Source organism: Triturus cristatus, chromosome 8 (assembly GCF_964204655.1).
Source record: "Triturus cristatus chromosome 8, aTriCri1.1, whole genome shotgun sequence".
Classification (NCBI taxonomy): Eukaryota; Metazoa; Chordata; class Amphibia; order Caudata; family Salamandridae; genus Triturus; species Triturus cristatus.
Window position 1 is genome coordinate 1,007,616,913 of NC_140591.1, and position 18,059 is coordinate 1,007,634,971.

The window sequence follows — 18,059 nt, forward strand, 5'->3', positions numbered from 1 at the left end:
AAAGTCCCTCCTTCCTCCTCCCCCTCCCCCACACCCCCTTCTGCACACCCTGCCCAACTCTTTTTGTATGTGGCAGCCGCCAGTGTAGAAATTTAAGAGTAACTTGTATTTCACAGATTCCACTCCCAATACAATAGCATCTCAGCAGTGTCCCTACAAAAAGAGGATGAGCTCTGTATCAGGAAAGATCTACAGCTGAAAAGAAAAAACTTTAGAATGAAAATTGATAAAATGTTAATTGCCAACCATGACCATAGGTGCATTATACATCTACTAACTTGGATAGATATTTATTAGCCTTGCATTGTTGTGAACTATTTCTCATTTTTCTTTTCAGGGTCTTTATAGTGGAATCTACAAATCCTTTAACTTTCCCTGGATGTTTGGAATACATCAGTGAAATAAAACAAGATAAGCCACACAGGTATGCCTTCAAATGAGCTCTGACACATCAGTATGCAGCATAACCATGTGAAACCTCTTAAAGCTTTCCTCTGACTGAATTCTGTGGGACATTCCAGGGCAAGTTTAGATGTCCGTTAAGTAGCTTTTAAATAAACAATTTGCTGACAATGAGCAAGGTAGAGTGAGGGTATTGTAAGAGTAAGTCTGTACTCCAGGAGTACTGGAGTACAGTTTATGCTTTCTGATTGGGATTAGGGAGTCCGCAAGATGGTAAACATCATTTACAATGATGTTTACACATCACATGCCATTACAACACGGTCATTACAACAACCGCGTTGTTACATCGCATGCCGTTACAACGACTTGCTGTAGGGGGTAGAAGGTGTTGGATTTAAATCCAACACCTTCCTTACTGTTGCACAGACTGGAGTTGGAATAGTAAATTATACTATTCCACCCATCCAGCGCCCCCTACAGTAAGTCGTTATAATGACTTGCGTTGTAATGGTCTGTGATGTAACAACGCATTTGTTGTAATGGCATGCATTCTAAATTCATGCGGTGTAACGTGGCCTATTCCCGCTAGACAGAAAGCAAGTGGGTTACTTTTTGGCTTGAACCATAAAGCACAAGCATTGAGAAAATAAATAGGTATGTCACTGGCTGTCAGTCTTTCAGCTTTGTCTATGCTTGTTTCGTTATCTCATGTTTTTTTCAAAACTTTGTTGAGAAAGCTGCCAGGTTGTCATCAAGCCGAATAAACATAAAGAATTGGCTTAATTTTGTAAAACAATTTTGGTCTCAAAAAGCACATGTTTTCATAGTCGTTTCTGGCACTTAAGAGAATTACTTTGTGTGTTGATGTTCTCCTGGTAAAAGGACAGAATGCCATCTCTAGAGGGAAGTTAGCCAATGGCTGAAGTGTGCTAACCCACTCCCCCATGATGCATGCTTCAGTGGGGGAATGAAAAATTGGAATGACATGTAACTGACCAATGGGTGAAGAGGGCTGGCTGGAAGGTCCTAAAAGTAAGTATAATATACAAATAGTTGTAATAAAGTCAAAAGATCTTGGCCAATGCCAGACCTAAAACACAATCTTTTACTTTGACCCTTTGTTCCTGTAACATTTCTGGCATCAGCACTTCTCAATCCTCGTCTAATATTACTGAATGGTTTCACTGGTTGAACGATGTTCCATTTGTTTCCAGCATAATTCAGAGTTTGTTTTTTTAAATGGAGGATCTTTTATTGGGAGTTTATATTATTTTAGGTCAAAAGCTTCAATATGGTCCTCCAGGCTAACAACATGTTGTGCTCTTACGTGCCCCATATTTTAGAGTTAGCAGAAGATTATATGTCACAAGGACTCCTTGTTTCCAGTTCTGCTTTCATTTAACAAACTGATGCATACTGGAATTTTTAGTCTAAACTATAAGCAAAGTGCAGTCAGTTGAACCAATTTAAGTAACTTATCTGAAATTAATGTCTGTTAAAGGGAGGCCCTAAACTAGAAACATGAGTGCTGATGACATAGAGTTTTCTGATAACACTCTGCAGGGCATAAGGTCTGAAAATCAAATTTGTTTACCATTTAGATTTGTCAGACCAGAATGGGGTCTAGCCGTATTGTGGGGCATAAACAATAATTCATACTGAAAAGTTAGGATAAGTGAGTGTTTAACCATTCTCTCTATTGTACTGTTAGGTTGTTTGATTCAAGATATTTGTGAATATTTTTTTCTTGTCACCGCTCTTTCACTAGCATGCTTGAAGGCCAGGGCTACCAAATTTTCACGTGTTTCTAATGTTTATCCTTTTTTAGGGAACATGTTTTGTGCGTATGATGACTTTGCACACAGTCTTCTTTTTCTGCTAAAAGTCCTAATGAATTTGACAAGGGCATGTGTCTAAGTACTCTTTTGGTTTGATGGGCAAACATTTCAGGGCTGAGATCTTGCCTTTGGGTGTGTTGCCTCGTCTTAGTCATATTGTGGGTCATTAAGGATGTGTCCAGTGGGTGACTGGACTAAGTTATTATTGTTGGCAAGCCTGGGATGTGTGTGAGATCCACAGGCTGCCTTTGTTTTTGTCCATTGATTTGCTGGTTGAGGTTAAGGACTTGTCTTATTGGTAAAGGAAATTGATGTTAGTTATCAGTGGATTTAAATATATGATTGATGCATGGTGGGGGATTTAAATCTGTTGACTTGTCGTTCATTATTAGAGACATCTTTATTTGGATTATTGATCCCATGACCACTAGTAGAGAAACATCTTCCAACTTGTAATTTTGGTTGTATTTGAGTCCGTTGGGAATCCAATGATAAAGTACATCATGATCTCAAACTAAAGTGTTTGAGACCTAATTCTGTCTACCCACTATTTTAATAAAAATAAAAACAGAATGACTTACTTGAAGTACTATATGCCTTAAATCAATAAAAATTGTCTCAGATTTAGAGTTCACAGGGAACCTCTTATGCTGTCTGTAACAAAACAGAGGACCGCATTCCTCCTCTCGTGAGACAAGGATGTAGCACAGAAAATGGACCTGTAAAACAGAATTAGCAGAAAGCATATAATCAAATCAAACCATGCTGTAGACAGTATGATGATTGAGATAACTCCCTTCTACATCAGGGGTGAATTCCATCCAATAACTGAAGACATTATGGGTGTTGTAGAAAAGAAGTAATAGTATTTTGCATTTAGAGACACTACTAATTAAGAGGAATACCACATCCGAAGCAGAGTCCAATGCAAAATGAAACATCCATTATGGTAGCCAGAAAAAAATGCATGTGTTTAAGTTTAGAGGTGCAGCTTTCTCTGTGAGGGTTATCTAGGGTAATAATCAATTTGAAGAAACAAAACTTGTTGGAATTTCCTTTCTTTGCTTCTGAGCTGTTCTTAAAGAACAGTCTTTTGTCTTGCCGACTTCAACATGTCATGGTGTTAATCCTTTTCTCTACAGAAACATGATCAATAGCAGCAAACGCAACCTTTGAAAATATAGGTACTCTTTGAAACCTATCCCAAAAGCTGCAAGAAGAAATGTAAAAGTGCTTGATATTCCCAATGGCCTGTCTCGCATATGTTTGTAACTGAGACATTCAGATCTTGAAGTGAAGTGGACACAAAGCACAACTGGTTTATTGTCTCAACTCAATCGTAAGGGCACCTACTTTCAAAGTTGTGTAAAACCTCCTCATTTGGGGTTTTGCAGTGTTATATTAGGCAGCTCCTTTTGCCAATTTTATAGGCTGTTGCTTGAATATGAATTTACGTTGAAGAAACAAAAGACAAGAGGCGTTTGGCAAAACAGTAAATATTGGTTTAATTAAACACTACGGCTGGGAGCACAGTTACAGAAGAAGGTCTGAGGACTGTCTCAAAGTACAATCAATCTGAACAGGCTTTTATACATTTCTTTGGGTATCATAAAGTACTTCTGTCTATCTTTTTTTGGTAAACATATTTGGACCTTGTCCCTGAAGTCATAAATAAGGTCCCTGATGAAAAATGCAGGTGGAACGCAGCCTTGGTGGACACAATGAGGGCCAGTGGGTAACATGTGATCACTGTGTGTACTGTGTGTGCTGTGTCCTGACTGGCTGTGTGTTCCTAACTTCATGTGGCATCTGGCTTCATGGTGCTTTGGGAGTGCGCACACCCCTATAGTCATGTGTGGTTTATTGGGGCCAATCTCCCTGGACTATATTGGTGTTGCTGCGCTTATCTGGGGAATGGACCTGAGATTCCTGTTTGCGCATTTGTTTCCTGGCTACGAGCCACCCCACCTGTGAGCTGTCAATCAGTAAACTCCGGCATAGGTCACAGAGCCTGCGTGACCACGTATTTCTGAGTTTGGTTTGACGGGCGAATTTGATAATAGTGATGCAATTTTGTTCTTATGTGGGAATTTATCATTATAAATACTGGCATTAATTTATCAATATTAACAAGAGTGCATGGAAGTGGTGACTGCAGACATCCCAAGAGATTTTTGTATGTTTACACACATGTCTATTGTAAGATATTGGTTTATTATTTGGGGTAGGAGACTACCCACCTCAAGGAACAATCACAACCCTTGTCAAGGTAAACCCTCACAGTCACTAAATTAGCCTGAGCTTAACCCAGTGGTAGCTATGGTACAGAGCAGGCAGGTTAAATTAGGGCTATGTGTAAAGGATTTATGCAGATCCAAACCAGTAAAATGACAAAATGCAAAACAAAAATCCTAAATCGAATTAGAAAATAGAGTGAAATGTAATAAGCAAAATGACAAAAATGACAACAATCCAATATGTGGAACCATAGATTTATTCATGTTTTAAGTAGAAATAGCACCAAAAAGTAGAAAGCGCTAATGATAATCAATGGTTGTGGTAGACCAAGACTTAGGCATAGTTTGAGGCTAACCATGATGAAGCGCAGGTTGGGCACACCAACCTTCTGACTTAGTCCTTTAAGTCCCAATTCACCACAGGAATACACTGTTAAAGCCCCAGGACTTCAGGGGAGGCACTTAGAGACTTGCAGAACATCAGACAGAGACAAGCAGCAAGGTCCAGTGCCTGTCCATTTGGGACTGGCCAGATGGGCAGTTGTAGGAAAAGGCCTCATGTAGCTTGTTGTCTCCCTGTAGCCACACAGGAGGCTAGCCAATCGACCCTTGGAGCCCACTTCTTTGTCCTGGGTACAGAAGGGAGCAGCCAGTCCCTCAGGGCTCTTCACAGCTTACAGAAAGCAGGTCCACTCCTCTTCTGATCTTTTACAGGTACAGGAAGGATTCGTAAGTAGATGCCTGTATTTGCCACATTTATGTCTGGTATGATCTAGTGGATGAGAATGATTCCTGGGCACACCCTAATCAATAGGGTAAATGTTCCTGGGGCTAACCCTATCCACTTTGGGCATTTAAAGGTGGCAAAATTATTCATCTACACTAAGCTTTGGCTGGGGGTGTGAGTGGGGAGTGTACTATGGTTATTCTACTGTCCTCTCACATCTAACACCAAAATACAGTTTGAAATGGGCACTGTTCCACCAATAAACCCAGAGACATGCGTCTAGTTGAACAAAAGTGGGGATTTCCAGCAAATGGACATTGGAGCCACAAAAAAATTATTTGCATCCTGTTTCCCTTTTCTTTCCTTCAAGTGTGCTCCCAGTGTAATTCTGAGGCTCAGAGGTGTCATATCTGCCCATTCAGGTCAACCTATTGTTTGCTCGAGGGGCATTTCACAGCTAATCAACTGCTAATTACTGGCTGCAAAAAGTTGGAGACCAAATGCTAATTTAGCCTCCAGGAACTTCCGCCAGAGGAAGATAATTTCCTAAAAGTTACTTTTCCTTAACATTTAATAAAAATATGTCTTCACCATTGAATTGGTTTGTTAATAACTATTAAAAAATAGTTGTTTAACTATCTTTCTATCTAGTCCCATCCTGAGATACCTTAATAAGATTTTTTTCTGTTCTCTGGTTTTCTAGATAGAACATTTAGGCCTGCTACAGTGAAAATATGCTTTGGGGACTGTTTAGTTAAAGGACATGTTTTATATTAATAATTTACATGTCCCACTTATAAATACCATGCACCCGGCCTTGTGGACTACAAGGCCTAAAAGGGGGTGACTTATTATTATTCCAAACAAGGTTTTGACCTGTTAGAAAGGTTTATTATGAAAGGTCGAATTGCAGTTTTTGCACCTCTACAGTCAGGCTACACTGGTGGATGGCATGATAGGTGCTGCAGTCCACTACTGACATGTAACTTCTAGGCCCTGAGTACACTTTATACCATATACCAAGGCCGTATAGGCAAGTTAATATGCCAATTAGGAATATACCAACTCAATCATGTTTAAAGGGGGAGAAACGTCACTTTACTTATGGTTAGCAGGAGTAAAGTCCAAAGAGTCCTACACCCATTAAATTACAAAAAATCTGGAGTGATCCCAGAGAAGGCAGATGTCCTTAAACTACCAATTTTCATATAAAGCAGCAATCTCTGCAAGCTTGCTGAACATGTATCCAATAGAGTTGCCACTGAATATGGAATTCACAGCTCTAACTTTAACTTTATTTAGCAAGTTTCTATAATATACTTGACCTAATTTGTCTACAGTTACACATTCACAACCATTTAAACGATTTTGAGAATTGTATTTGAAGGAAATTCCTTCACTTATGGCATTGTCTCTACCACTTGGGCCTTATGAGCTGCTTTTCAAGTAAGTAATTAAGTTTGATGCTGCTCGTAGAAAAAACACCTTTGAAGGTTTCTTTCTGTTTGACTTCTAATAGTATGCTCCTTGCAGATACATGTTTCTACGTGATTAGTATGTAGAGGCATAGCTTAATAATATATTCTCTTTATCATACATCTGTAGCTTAAGGTTCTAAATTAATTCCTTTCATTAGTAAAGCTATTATGAGCTAAGTGTCTCCACTATGGATTTTGCCATGGTTTTCAGGTTCCCTCATGTAGGATCCTGAAGGTAAAAGAGAACCACCTATTATACTTCCAAATAAACTGAAGCTTTCTTCCTCCTTTTTCTTGTACCATGAAACTCTAACCCTCTATGTATTATTCCAATCACACTTGCTTAATGGGAAAAGGGAACCATTCATTGGACCCCCAGGAGGAACCATAGCCTTCTTGAGGAATGTATAGGGAACTGGGTCTATATACATTTTCTTGCCCTTGGCTACAGCTTTCTCCTTGTAAATGTCTGTGTTGAAAGTCCTTCCTTTCCTTCTCTGATCGGGGAAACCTAATTCTTCTGGGTATGATTTGTATTGGTGTGGCCTTTCATCTACCTAAGGAGGCTAACCTCATCATTGTTTTATGCTTTCCCTGTTGGAACTTGCAGCAGGCTTCAAATATCGTGGTTGGAGTCTGAAACCTGGAATCCTGCCATGTCCCCAAGTCCTAAAACGTTAGGGTGGAGCTTCATGTCATCTGCAGGCAGATTTCCATTCCTACACATTACCATTGCTGTGCTAATCTGAGTAAAAAGAAATGGCTGGTTAGTCTGCAATGTCTATACTGATCTCTTGCGGGCATTTATCTTCTATAGTGGTAGCAAAATGGATGCATGTATAGAGTTGTCACCAGCTTCTAGATTTAGTTTATGGTTAATGCCTGTATGTGAGGAACTGCTGCAGTCGCTTCAGGTACTCGTGGCTTTAGCATATGGCAGCTGAACTGGACCTTCTCTGCAAGTATCATGGACCACCTTAGGGGCATTTGTGTATTCATGATAGTGGTGCTTGCTCATGTCCCTCCTGAAAGAACTACATGCTTGTTGGAGCATTTGGTTATCATTACCTCAGAAGGAAGTGAAGTACAATGTATCACACTATCAATGTGGGCATTATAATGGTCCCTGAAAAGGAGACGGTCCAAGAAGCCCTCATGAAAAAGCCCATGATGGTGTCTCAGAAACAATATCAAAGTAAGGCTTTATTTTCTCAGATACCCTTATTAAATCTAGCTGGTAAATATCTCTTCCAAATAGGGGTGAGGTTGCCATCTCTGTGATCTTACTCAGCATCCATGAAGCGTATAGAAAACATAACATATTTTTAGCATTCAAAGAAGTGTGTTTGACAGGCCACCTTTCCACCAATTCTGCATAGAAGAGTCTTTTTCCTGCACGAAGAAATATGGTTATATCTTTCCTGCAAAAAACTGTTAATCTGTGGACACCAAAACAGACATTAAAACATTAGATCCCTCAACTTAGTCTACACAAGTTAGAAAATATGAACTCTTTCTAATTGGAGACACATTCTCATTCTTGATAATGTTTACCATGATATATAAACTTATAAAAGCTTCTTCAATAAGCAAACAATACTTCCTTCTAGGATATATTCTTTAAACACAAGCAAATCTTTTCTATCAACCTGTTAAAGCATGTGAAATATTTCTTGCTTTCTTATTGGAACTCAACCTGCAGATTTCCTAAATGAATCCTCTCCTAGAGGTGACAGCCTGGATCTCAATTTTGTGAACCAATGTCAAGTCACCCACACAAGGGGCGTGGCCAACTGCTAAACATGGCGGACGCATAACACGGAAGCTATCTTGGCGAGCCTGAACCAATCCTGCAGCATCCACCAAGGAGGCCGACAATAGAATCAGGCATAACATGGCTCCTGACTCTCCTGACATCTGGAGCCCCCTTGACATCAGCCAAGGCCTAGATGTGATGCTGAGGCACCCCGATTGAGATGTGGCGACCTGGTTGGATGGATGGTGGTTCTGCCAGCAGGCTGTGACAGAACCCGGGCCTGCGGTTGAAACTGATGTGTATTGATCCTAGCCCCCCATCAATGGGCGAGAGCGGACTTGGTGAGCCGGCAGAGGACATACTGTGAGCGGTGAGTGAGCGCGCCACTGACACATTTGCAGGTGCTCTCCCACTGGCCCATCGTACTACCTTGATCTGCCAGAAAGGGGAGTCCAGCCGAAGAGGTGCTGACAGGGGAGCCTGGTGGCACACTGAAGTAAAAAAGAAGTGGGTCCCTAGACCATGACACCTGACCCCTCTGTGGAGCACCTGGAAAATCAACTGACCACTCTGACGAGGGCAGTACCTTTGATGACCCTTGTTCCCGAATTAGAGTGGCTCTGGGAACCGATGCAGCCATCAGTCTGAGGCGGGCCTCTGCACAAGCTTAGGGGGAACCTGACCAGTCCATGTTGGGTAGATGGGGAACTGGGTTGAGATCCTAACGAGAGCCCATGTGGTGAGAAGAGTGGCCGGGCTGCCCCTGTGCCACCACAGACTGAGTGCCTTCCTCTGCCCCCACAAGTCGGAGGCCTGATAGACACCGTCTGCCCAATACGATGCTCTGGCGCGAGATGGCAACTCAGAGGCCTTTCCTCCACCTCCGAGAACTGAAGAACCCCTTTTTTGTGGAGAGGGCCCTTCACAATAGTTGGCACCCCTGAGCTGTGCCTCCCGCTTTGCAGCCACAACTGGCAACCGGTGGGCTGTGCCGTGGTGGGTCTCATCTGGCAGTAGTCCCTGACACACTCACTAATACTCCACAGGAGCATACCTTCCGCATGATGGGGAAAAATAGCATAGCTAAGACACTGTCCCAGACGGGAGATGCGCTCGATATACCATCGACCCCCCCTCAGTGATTACCGCTTCTGGTACCCAAGCAATCGCGGGGACATTAACTGAACCAGATAAGCTAGGCTGCATGTGTAAGGGCAAAGTCCATGCCAACAAATCTACACTGGCGGCACTGGCACCATAACTGAAAGATATATCTGAGCAGATACAAACGATGGTGGAGCTATTAAGGATACTGGAAGATCAGGCGGAGAATGTGGAAGGCCGCTCCAGACCTAATAATTTGTGCATTGTTGGGCTCCCCAAGTGTTCTGAGGTGGCCGACGCCATTAAATTAATTGAAAACCAGCTACAAACCACCTTAGCGCTGACAGGCCAGTCACTGTGCTTTGTTGTTGAGAGGGGCCACAGAGCGCCTCTGAGACCCATTATAGCCAAGATCCTAAGCTACTGCGATCGAGACACATTTCTGCATGCTTCCACTCAGCCTTCCGTATTACAATAGACAACTCCAATGTGATGATATTCCCGGACTTCACCCTAGCAGTGCAGAGATGCAGAGCAACCTTCAATGCAGTTAAACAATGACTTAGGGATCTGAATATCAAATATGAGCCGATGCTCCTGCTAAATTGAAAATTATGATATCCCAACAGACTCTCTTTAATATGACTGAGGAAGAGTTGACCTCTATTGACCAATAACAGCTAGTCCCTGGAACCTGCCCAGCTGTTCCAATGGTCTGTTGGAATCAAAATAAACCCCGACAGCAACGCACTCGCAAACAGCAGCCAGGAACTAAGAGATCCTCAACGCCTTCCCAAGTGCAGTCCAAGAAGGAGAGGAGATGTGCTATAGTCATGGCCGCTGCCCTGGAAGGACCAGGTTGATTAGGGAGCTCTGAAAGCCCAGACGATAGTGCTGCATACACAGAAGCCAGTGTGGTTTGGGACCAGTTGCTGCGAGTAACTCCACAAACTGCCAATGAAATGTTCTGACTTACCAGGCACGTATGCATACAGACGGTGGTCCACTGCCCCTTGACGGGGCTCGAACCTCTCTTGAATCTGAGTGGCTACCTATTCTGTCCCCTACCAGACACTGTCTAGCCTCTTCATAAATGGCCCAATATCCTGACCCTAGAAGGCGAGGATACTCTGCCACAGAGGACCTCCCAAAATATGTCTAATGCCACATGTCTTGAAACTCGGGCTCGCAATAGAGTTCCTGTGACTACATGACTGAACGACATGCTGACAGTGAACCCACAACACACGTGCCAGTGACATTGTTACCATGTTATATTTTTATATTTTCTTGTGTTTTGTATACTGTCTTTTACGTTGTTTGTTCTACACTAGTTCTTGAATATGATCAGGAGTTCCAGGGTGGGAGTTACATAGCGGATGAGAGTCTCATTCACACACACATGTCCAACTCCGTGATTTCCACCCAGTGCCTCTACCTATTGATCAGGGGACGGGGCGGAGCGAATTCATCACCATAGTATCCTAGTGAAGATGAGCCAAGTAGGTAACTACCTTTTTACTACATGGAACATGAAGGATATGGGCAATCCTACTAAACGATATCAAATACATTTGCACCTGAAAAGGTGACATATTAGCATAGCATTCCTACAGGAAGCTCATCCTACTGAGACTGAAGGCACCAAAGTTAAAAACAAATGGAGAGGCTAATTTTACCATACAATCTTCCTGGTCTATGCCGGGGGCTCAGTGGTCTGGGTGAGTCCTGGTACTCCATTTGCAGTCACAGAAGCATGAATCAACACTGAGGGGCAGTATGCCCTCCTAAGAGGACACACAGATGGACACCCAGTGGTAGTGGGGAGCCTGTAGTTTCCAAACGTAGACCAACCCCATTTCCTTGATGACCTCACAAGAGTGTTGGAAAACTGGACAGATATCCCTTGGCTGCTAGGGTGTGACTGTAATTGCATCCTAGATCATATGGTCAACCACTCACACCCACCACTTCCTGGCAAACCCACATAGTGAAATGCTAAACCCTTAACTATGGGCTCGACAGCTGGTACCTGCTTGACTCCTGGTACTTACGGAACCCTGAGACCCAGGAATACTCCTAATATTCCCCAGTGCATAACTTGCATGTCGGCCTAGACTGTATAATATACTCACTATCCCTCCAGAGAGTGGTCTAAATGGCCAACTACAGAGGGAAAACAATGTCTTATCACTGCCCCCTGGAGCTGGGCCTCCACTGGACTCAGTAACATCTCTTGTCCCAACCTGGAGATTTCAACCAACATGGCTAGACGATCCACCATTTTGTGATGTGATTCAACAGGAATTAGTGGATTACTACCAAAATCAATACATTGTAAGTGAGTTGCTCTGTAGTATGAAACCAGATCTGGGATTCTCAGCCTTCTCTACTTAGTCTAGATAAGGCTATGCCTACATCCCACCCTCATCCCCCTCCCTATTTCCATGCAATTGAGGCATGCAGTCTGTGTGCCTTCCAGGAATCTCCTGGGGACTGAGATGGGTATGGCCTGAATAAATGAAAAGGTCCTCAGCAGCGTTGCCATCTTTATGGTCAATAGACGCCCTAGCCATGACAAAATGTTATGCATACCTTCTTTGTAGGTCATTTTTGATTGACTCGAAGAGAGCTCCCACACAGGTCTTCAATAGGGAAGTGGTTGAACCCAAGTATCCAACAGATTATTATTTCTTTTGCTCAGTATAAGAGTGTGCTCCTCCATAAGTAGAGTAGAGTGGTGAAGCATAGTATATAGGTTCAGGACCAGTTTTTGTGGAGTTACTGCATTAGCATTGAGAGGAATTTAATGTGGCCTGTCACGGAAACCAGAACATCAACTGTGAGTGTTGAGGGTAATCTAGTCGGGTCCTAGACCTGCACCACTGATCCATGGGTCATTCCTGAACCTTTGCTCCAAAAACTTTATGTACAGTGCAAAAAGCAGTGGTCACTCCTATCTTGTACTCCAGCCTATACTTATAAAACCCAATTCCTGCACATTTATTCTGATCTTTGCATTTGAAGCTGCATACCCCCATACATGATTAAAAATTAGTCTTCTATACTCTTGCTTTCATAGTCTCCCTGCAGGAACTTGAGTCTACTTTATCAAAGTCCTTGGATGTCCAGGGGCAGAACTCTACCTTCCTCATGTGTCTGAGTGCCAAGTCGAGAAAGTGAAGCACTGTCCTTGTGTTATCACTTAAGTCTTCATCCTCAACAAAGTCCAACTGGTCGTACTGTATCAACTGGGTACAACCCAATTCAACACAAATGCCAGTAACTTTGCAAAAATGTGCACATCTGTGCTTTTACCCATACTTTTGCCTATCCATCCGAGGCTTGATGAGGACGAGATTCAAGCCTCCACCATAGCTGGCATCACTACAGATGTAGTCTCAAATGAGCAATTCAGTCTAGTCGTATCATCTGTGGTCCTGAGCCAGAAGACCTTACACAATTATGCTGTGTGCCCATCAGGGCCAGTTGCCTTAGGGGCCTTAATCCTTTTTTGTTATAGGTTGAGTTCGCTCCTTCCTTTGCAGGGTTGTGAGCTTATCCAATTCCTCATATTTCAAATAGTCAGCTACTCCCTTTCTCTGTGTTGTTTGCACCAAATTTATCTAGGTGCAGCCTGTGGAACCTTTCCAAGATGCCTACCTCCCACTAGCCCCTCCCCCTGCCATCCCTAATTGAGGAGCCAGAGCGCTTGGGTAATCTCAACAGTAGCCTTCCAGCTTTATTACCCCTTCATAAAATCTCTTTGCTACTCTAGCCAAGGCACAGATTGCCTAGTTCAGGTCAAGAAGCCAAAGTCGTCCCCTGACATGAAGAACTCAGGTATTTGTATGAGCATCTTTGATAAGTTGTACCATTGCCACTTCTTGTATTCTTCCAAGTCAACTGCTTCCCTGCCATAATGTAACCACTTACCACTGCCTTTTCAGTGTCCAAGTTGTCTCCAGAGGTGTATCACCCATATCATTGACTTTTAGAATTTCCTCTATTTAGCCCCGACTGCTGTGTACACACATTTTTCCTTGAGTAGGAGTCATTCAGGCACCAACATCTTCCACTCCTCTCACACCTACTGTCCCACTGCACTTGGTGGAAATCCAGGGGATGGCGTAAAAAAGAAAATGACCCTGTGACACACTGCCTGCATCCAGTGTGCCAGTGTTTGGTTGATAAAGATAATTTAATTCCTGGAATTAGTCCCATGATAGAGGAAGAACTGCTGTTGTACAAGGCAGTTTTTGGTTGGCCTTTTACCATTTTAATATTTTTTAAATATATTGTTGAAATTGCTTCTAATTGCGATTTGGAATTTGAGAGATCCTGTTACATAATAATTACTGACATTTTAGCATGTGGGATCTCGTTCTCACTCTTCGGATTTAGAGAGTGTTGAAGTGGGCCTTAAGGAGATAATTTTCATCTAACCTTCATGGGAATGCACAAAAACTTGCCACTGACTATAAACTCTGTCTTTTCCTGAAGAGTCTCTATTTTCCTAGAGGGTAAGACACAGACATCCAGGGATAAGACACGGACATTCTGGGATAAGACACGGACACTCAGAGATAAGACACGGATACTTGAGGATAAGACTCAGACACTCAGGGATAAGACACAGACACTCAGGAATAAGACACGGACACTTAAGGATAACACCCTGACACACAGGGATAATACACAGACACTCAGGGATAAGATATGGACACTCAGGGGTAAGATCCAGACACTCAGGGATAAGACACAGGCACTCGGGGATAAGACATGGACACACAGGGAAAAGACCCGGACACTCAGGGAAAAGACCCGGACACTCAGGGATAAGACACGGGCACTAAGGGATAAGGCACGGACATTGAAGGATAAGACACGGATACACAGGGAAAAGACCCAGAGAGTCTTTGTGTTTTTCCCCAGGAGTGTTTGTCCCCAGGAGTGTCTGCACAGTGTTTCCCAAAGTGTCTGTGTGTTTTGTAGACTGGACTATAGGGCAATCTGGCAGGACCTGAAGGGCTAGTCTGACAAGTCTGTGTTGGGGGCTGGTTTATGGTATGATGGGCTGGTTTGTACTGTTATTACCTGATATTATGACAAACATTGCCTGCAGTAAGTACAAATGCATACAGTCTACTATACATTGTAAAAAACCTATGCAGCGCATCTATACAAGTTCAACAGTGCCCCTATATGTAAACATGCACCACTTTTCTTTAACGTCTGCTACTAAGTGCTACTTATATTTTGATGACCGGGCCTATTTCTCTCCTATTCCCACCCATTTTCCCAAAGTGTCTGTGACTGTTTCTCAGAGTGTCTTTTTGGTATTCACAAAGTGTCGATGTGGTGGTCCCAGATTGTCTGTGTGTTTTTCCCAAAGAGTCTGTGTTTTCTCGTGGAGTGTGTTTGTTCCCAGACGTGTATGTGTTTCTCTGGAGAGTTTGGCCCTTCTGAGAGTTATCACATTTGCTAGTATTTCTAGGTGTCCAACTTAGGGCCCGATTACAATGCCGTTAGGAAACTGTCCCGAACAAATCGGTTCTTTAATAGTTTACAAACAAATTAGGTTCTGTGAGTCTGGACGACGGATTACAATGCTTCCCAACATTGTTCTGTCTGACTCGCATTGACTTCAATGGGAGCCTGTGTTCTGAGCGAGATTACACGCTCCCATTGAAAAAAGGGGTGGTTGGAGAAAACCTTGCACCCTGTGGCGGGCACCCCATGGTGCCTGCCACATTGTACATGGTTGGGAAAAGGGATCCCTTGGGTACCCCCATGGGCTTCATTCGTAAGTCTCAGTATGAAGGGGGGCCCAAAATGGGTCCCCAAAGACCGATTCCAGCAGCCGTTTCCTCTAGGGCAAATCAAATCAGAACAGTTGTCCAAATCTGTCATCGTAATCACTCAACCGGAAACCGTGTCCATAAAACTGTACAAATTGACGCTGAAAGACTTTGGCTGTCCGGATGCCGTTTAGAACTGATTTGGTCTGCTCAAATGGTTTCCGGGCATCGTAATCGGTTGTTTAGAAATCTGTCCAATTCGGTAGGAAACAAGGGTTCTGTATCGGTTTCTTCAATACCATATCCCATCCGGAGCCTTTCCTAATGACATCGTAATCGGCCCTTAGTGTTTCTCTCTCAGAGTCTGTGATTGTGCAAGCGATTCTCTTGGTGACCCTTTGTAAAGCTGTGTGTCACAGAGTTGTGCTCCCTTATTTATCTACACACCTGCATTAGTTCAACCTGTCTCATCCATATATCTGTTTGTTAACTACCCTCTTTTACATATTTTATTCCTTGATACTCTAATAGACTCTAGAAGGCCAAAATGGTGTTTGGAAAACTATGTGTTAAACAGGGCAAGGTGATAAGTTAAACACAGTCAATCCAGCATTACAAGTAATTACTTGTGCACTTGTGTTATATATCTAAATAATATGTGTAGGGGGTATTTTTTGTTTGTTTCCTTCATTTTTCCCCAGATTTTGTCACTGCTGTACCAAATTGGTTGCTTGACAGCCATTCCTTCTTTTTTTGTCTTGCGCACTTCCTGTTTTGCTATATGTGTTCCCTGCTTTGCCTGTTGGCAGGTAATTTCAAACATAGTTGAACACAATCACAAGAAAGCTCGGGGCTCTATGCGAGAAACATGCTCTTTCCATGTGGCATCATTCTCTGTATGTCTGTTCCAGAATAATTCTAATTTTACGTATCCAACTCAATGCAGACCTCTCTAGAAGACATTTGTTTGCTGCGTCAAAATATTAGTATTCCTGTGCAAGAACAGTTATAATACTGCTAGACTCAAATCAAATCAAATCCAATAATCTTTATTCGGTGTGAAAAATCTCACCATAAAAGAATACACTCACAGAATATTTACACATGTGCAAATATATCAAAAATACATGAGGATACGTTAAAAATTATAAGAGTACATAAAAAGATAAAATAGGGTAGTCATAAAGTACCATGTTGACACAAAATGCGATATAGGGTATAAGGTTTGTCCCGGGAGCAATACATTTGTCTTTGAGGGGGAAAGTGCTAGTGCTTGAATGTGCAGAGTTGGATCAAAGTAGTGCAAAACATTACATCTCAAAATTACAATACAACACTTCTTAAAAGTCATATATTTACATGCTAGTTAAAACAGTTGTCCAATTAAAAAGAGAAAAAAACACATTATATCAATACATATTACATTTGGATTGATTTCCTGCACCTAAAAACATTTTTTAAAAAGGTTGTTATAGAGGCCATTACATAAGGTGTCTCCAACTGTTGAAGGACTATAAGGGCTGGACGACATTGCCTCAAACCAAGTAGTTTTAACAGAGGAATAATCCATAAATTCCTCTGCGCTGAATAAAATTTACAAAAAAATACCACATGAATGGTCGATTGACCTGACGTATCATCACAAGGACATTTACACAGTACATTTGACCAATCATTAGCTGTAGGGAAGCTAGTTAATCTATGTAAAATGCCTAAACGAAAACGAGTTAAAAGAAATTTTTCATAGTCAGATACTGTCAGGTCTAGGTATGGTTGCAATTTAAAAGATGTTAAAATAAGGTTATGCGCCTGGACCGTTTTTTTGTTCATTTCTATACAGAGCCTCTGGTCATTAAGAAAACCTAAGGACTCTTTCTTAAGGTCCTTCCTAGATATCCTGAGCATAGTGGTAGGATCATCGTAAAATTCTTGGTGACCCAGATTATATACTGCTAGACTCAATACATCCAAATCCCAAAACAGACAAGTTCCACATTTCATATCGATGATCATTATAATATCGATATATGCATCGATAACTTTGATGTCTGAACAGTTCTTGAATATTTACTCCACTTAATTCTTTTTTTGGGATGATTTTATATAGCGGGAGTTCAGCCCAAAGGTATTGATTGGAGCACTTTGCATGAGCACCAATTATTATTTTTTTGCAGTTTTATATAGCGCAAATTCGACCCAAAGGTATTGGAGCGCTTTACATGAGCACCCCTTACATTACACAAGGACAAATTAATTTTTGGTAGGCACAGGGAGATTAAGTAATTTGTCCAGATTCACAGGATGTTGAACCGAGACTCGAACCTGGCTCCCTAGCTCAAAGTCGGCAGCTGTGGCTGTTACAGCACATCCTCTCCCCTCATCAGTATTAGAACAGCTTTGCATGGCGCCTGTCAGCTTTGTACAACACCATCCAGCACTTTTATACAGTACCAGAAGGCTGTTATGCACAAAGTAGCCTCTCAAGCATACGAGCAGTCACTTATCCCCGTACCCAAGGTCCCAGCCACACACAATGCACTGAAACACCCGTGGTGCCAGACACACACGCACACACTATAAGGGTCAGGCAGGGGCACACAACTGCAGGCAGGTGTGTGTTGGGAAACAACCATTACGCTGCATGCATAACAACGCATGCTTTTACCCCGCATGCCATTACAACGAAAATGGCTTGCTGTAGGTGGTATAAGGT

General features: G+C 42.4%; 1 protein-coding gene across 1 annotated transcript in view; it reads left to right on the top strand.

Moving 5' to 3' along the window:
- CFAP47 (cilia and flagella associated protein 47) overlaps positions 1-18,059 on the top strand; it is a 2,697,962-nt gene that overhangs the window by 938,181 nt on the left and 1,741,722 nt on the right. The window contains exon 40 of the mRNA XM_085622577.1: positions 338-424. Coding sequence (XP_085478703.1) covers positions 338-424 — 87 coding nt within the window. The remainder of the gene's footprint in view (positions 1-337; positions 425-18,059) is intronic.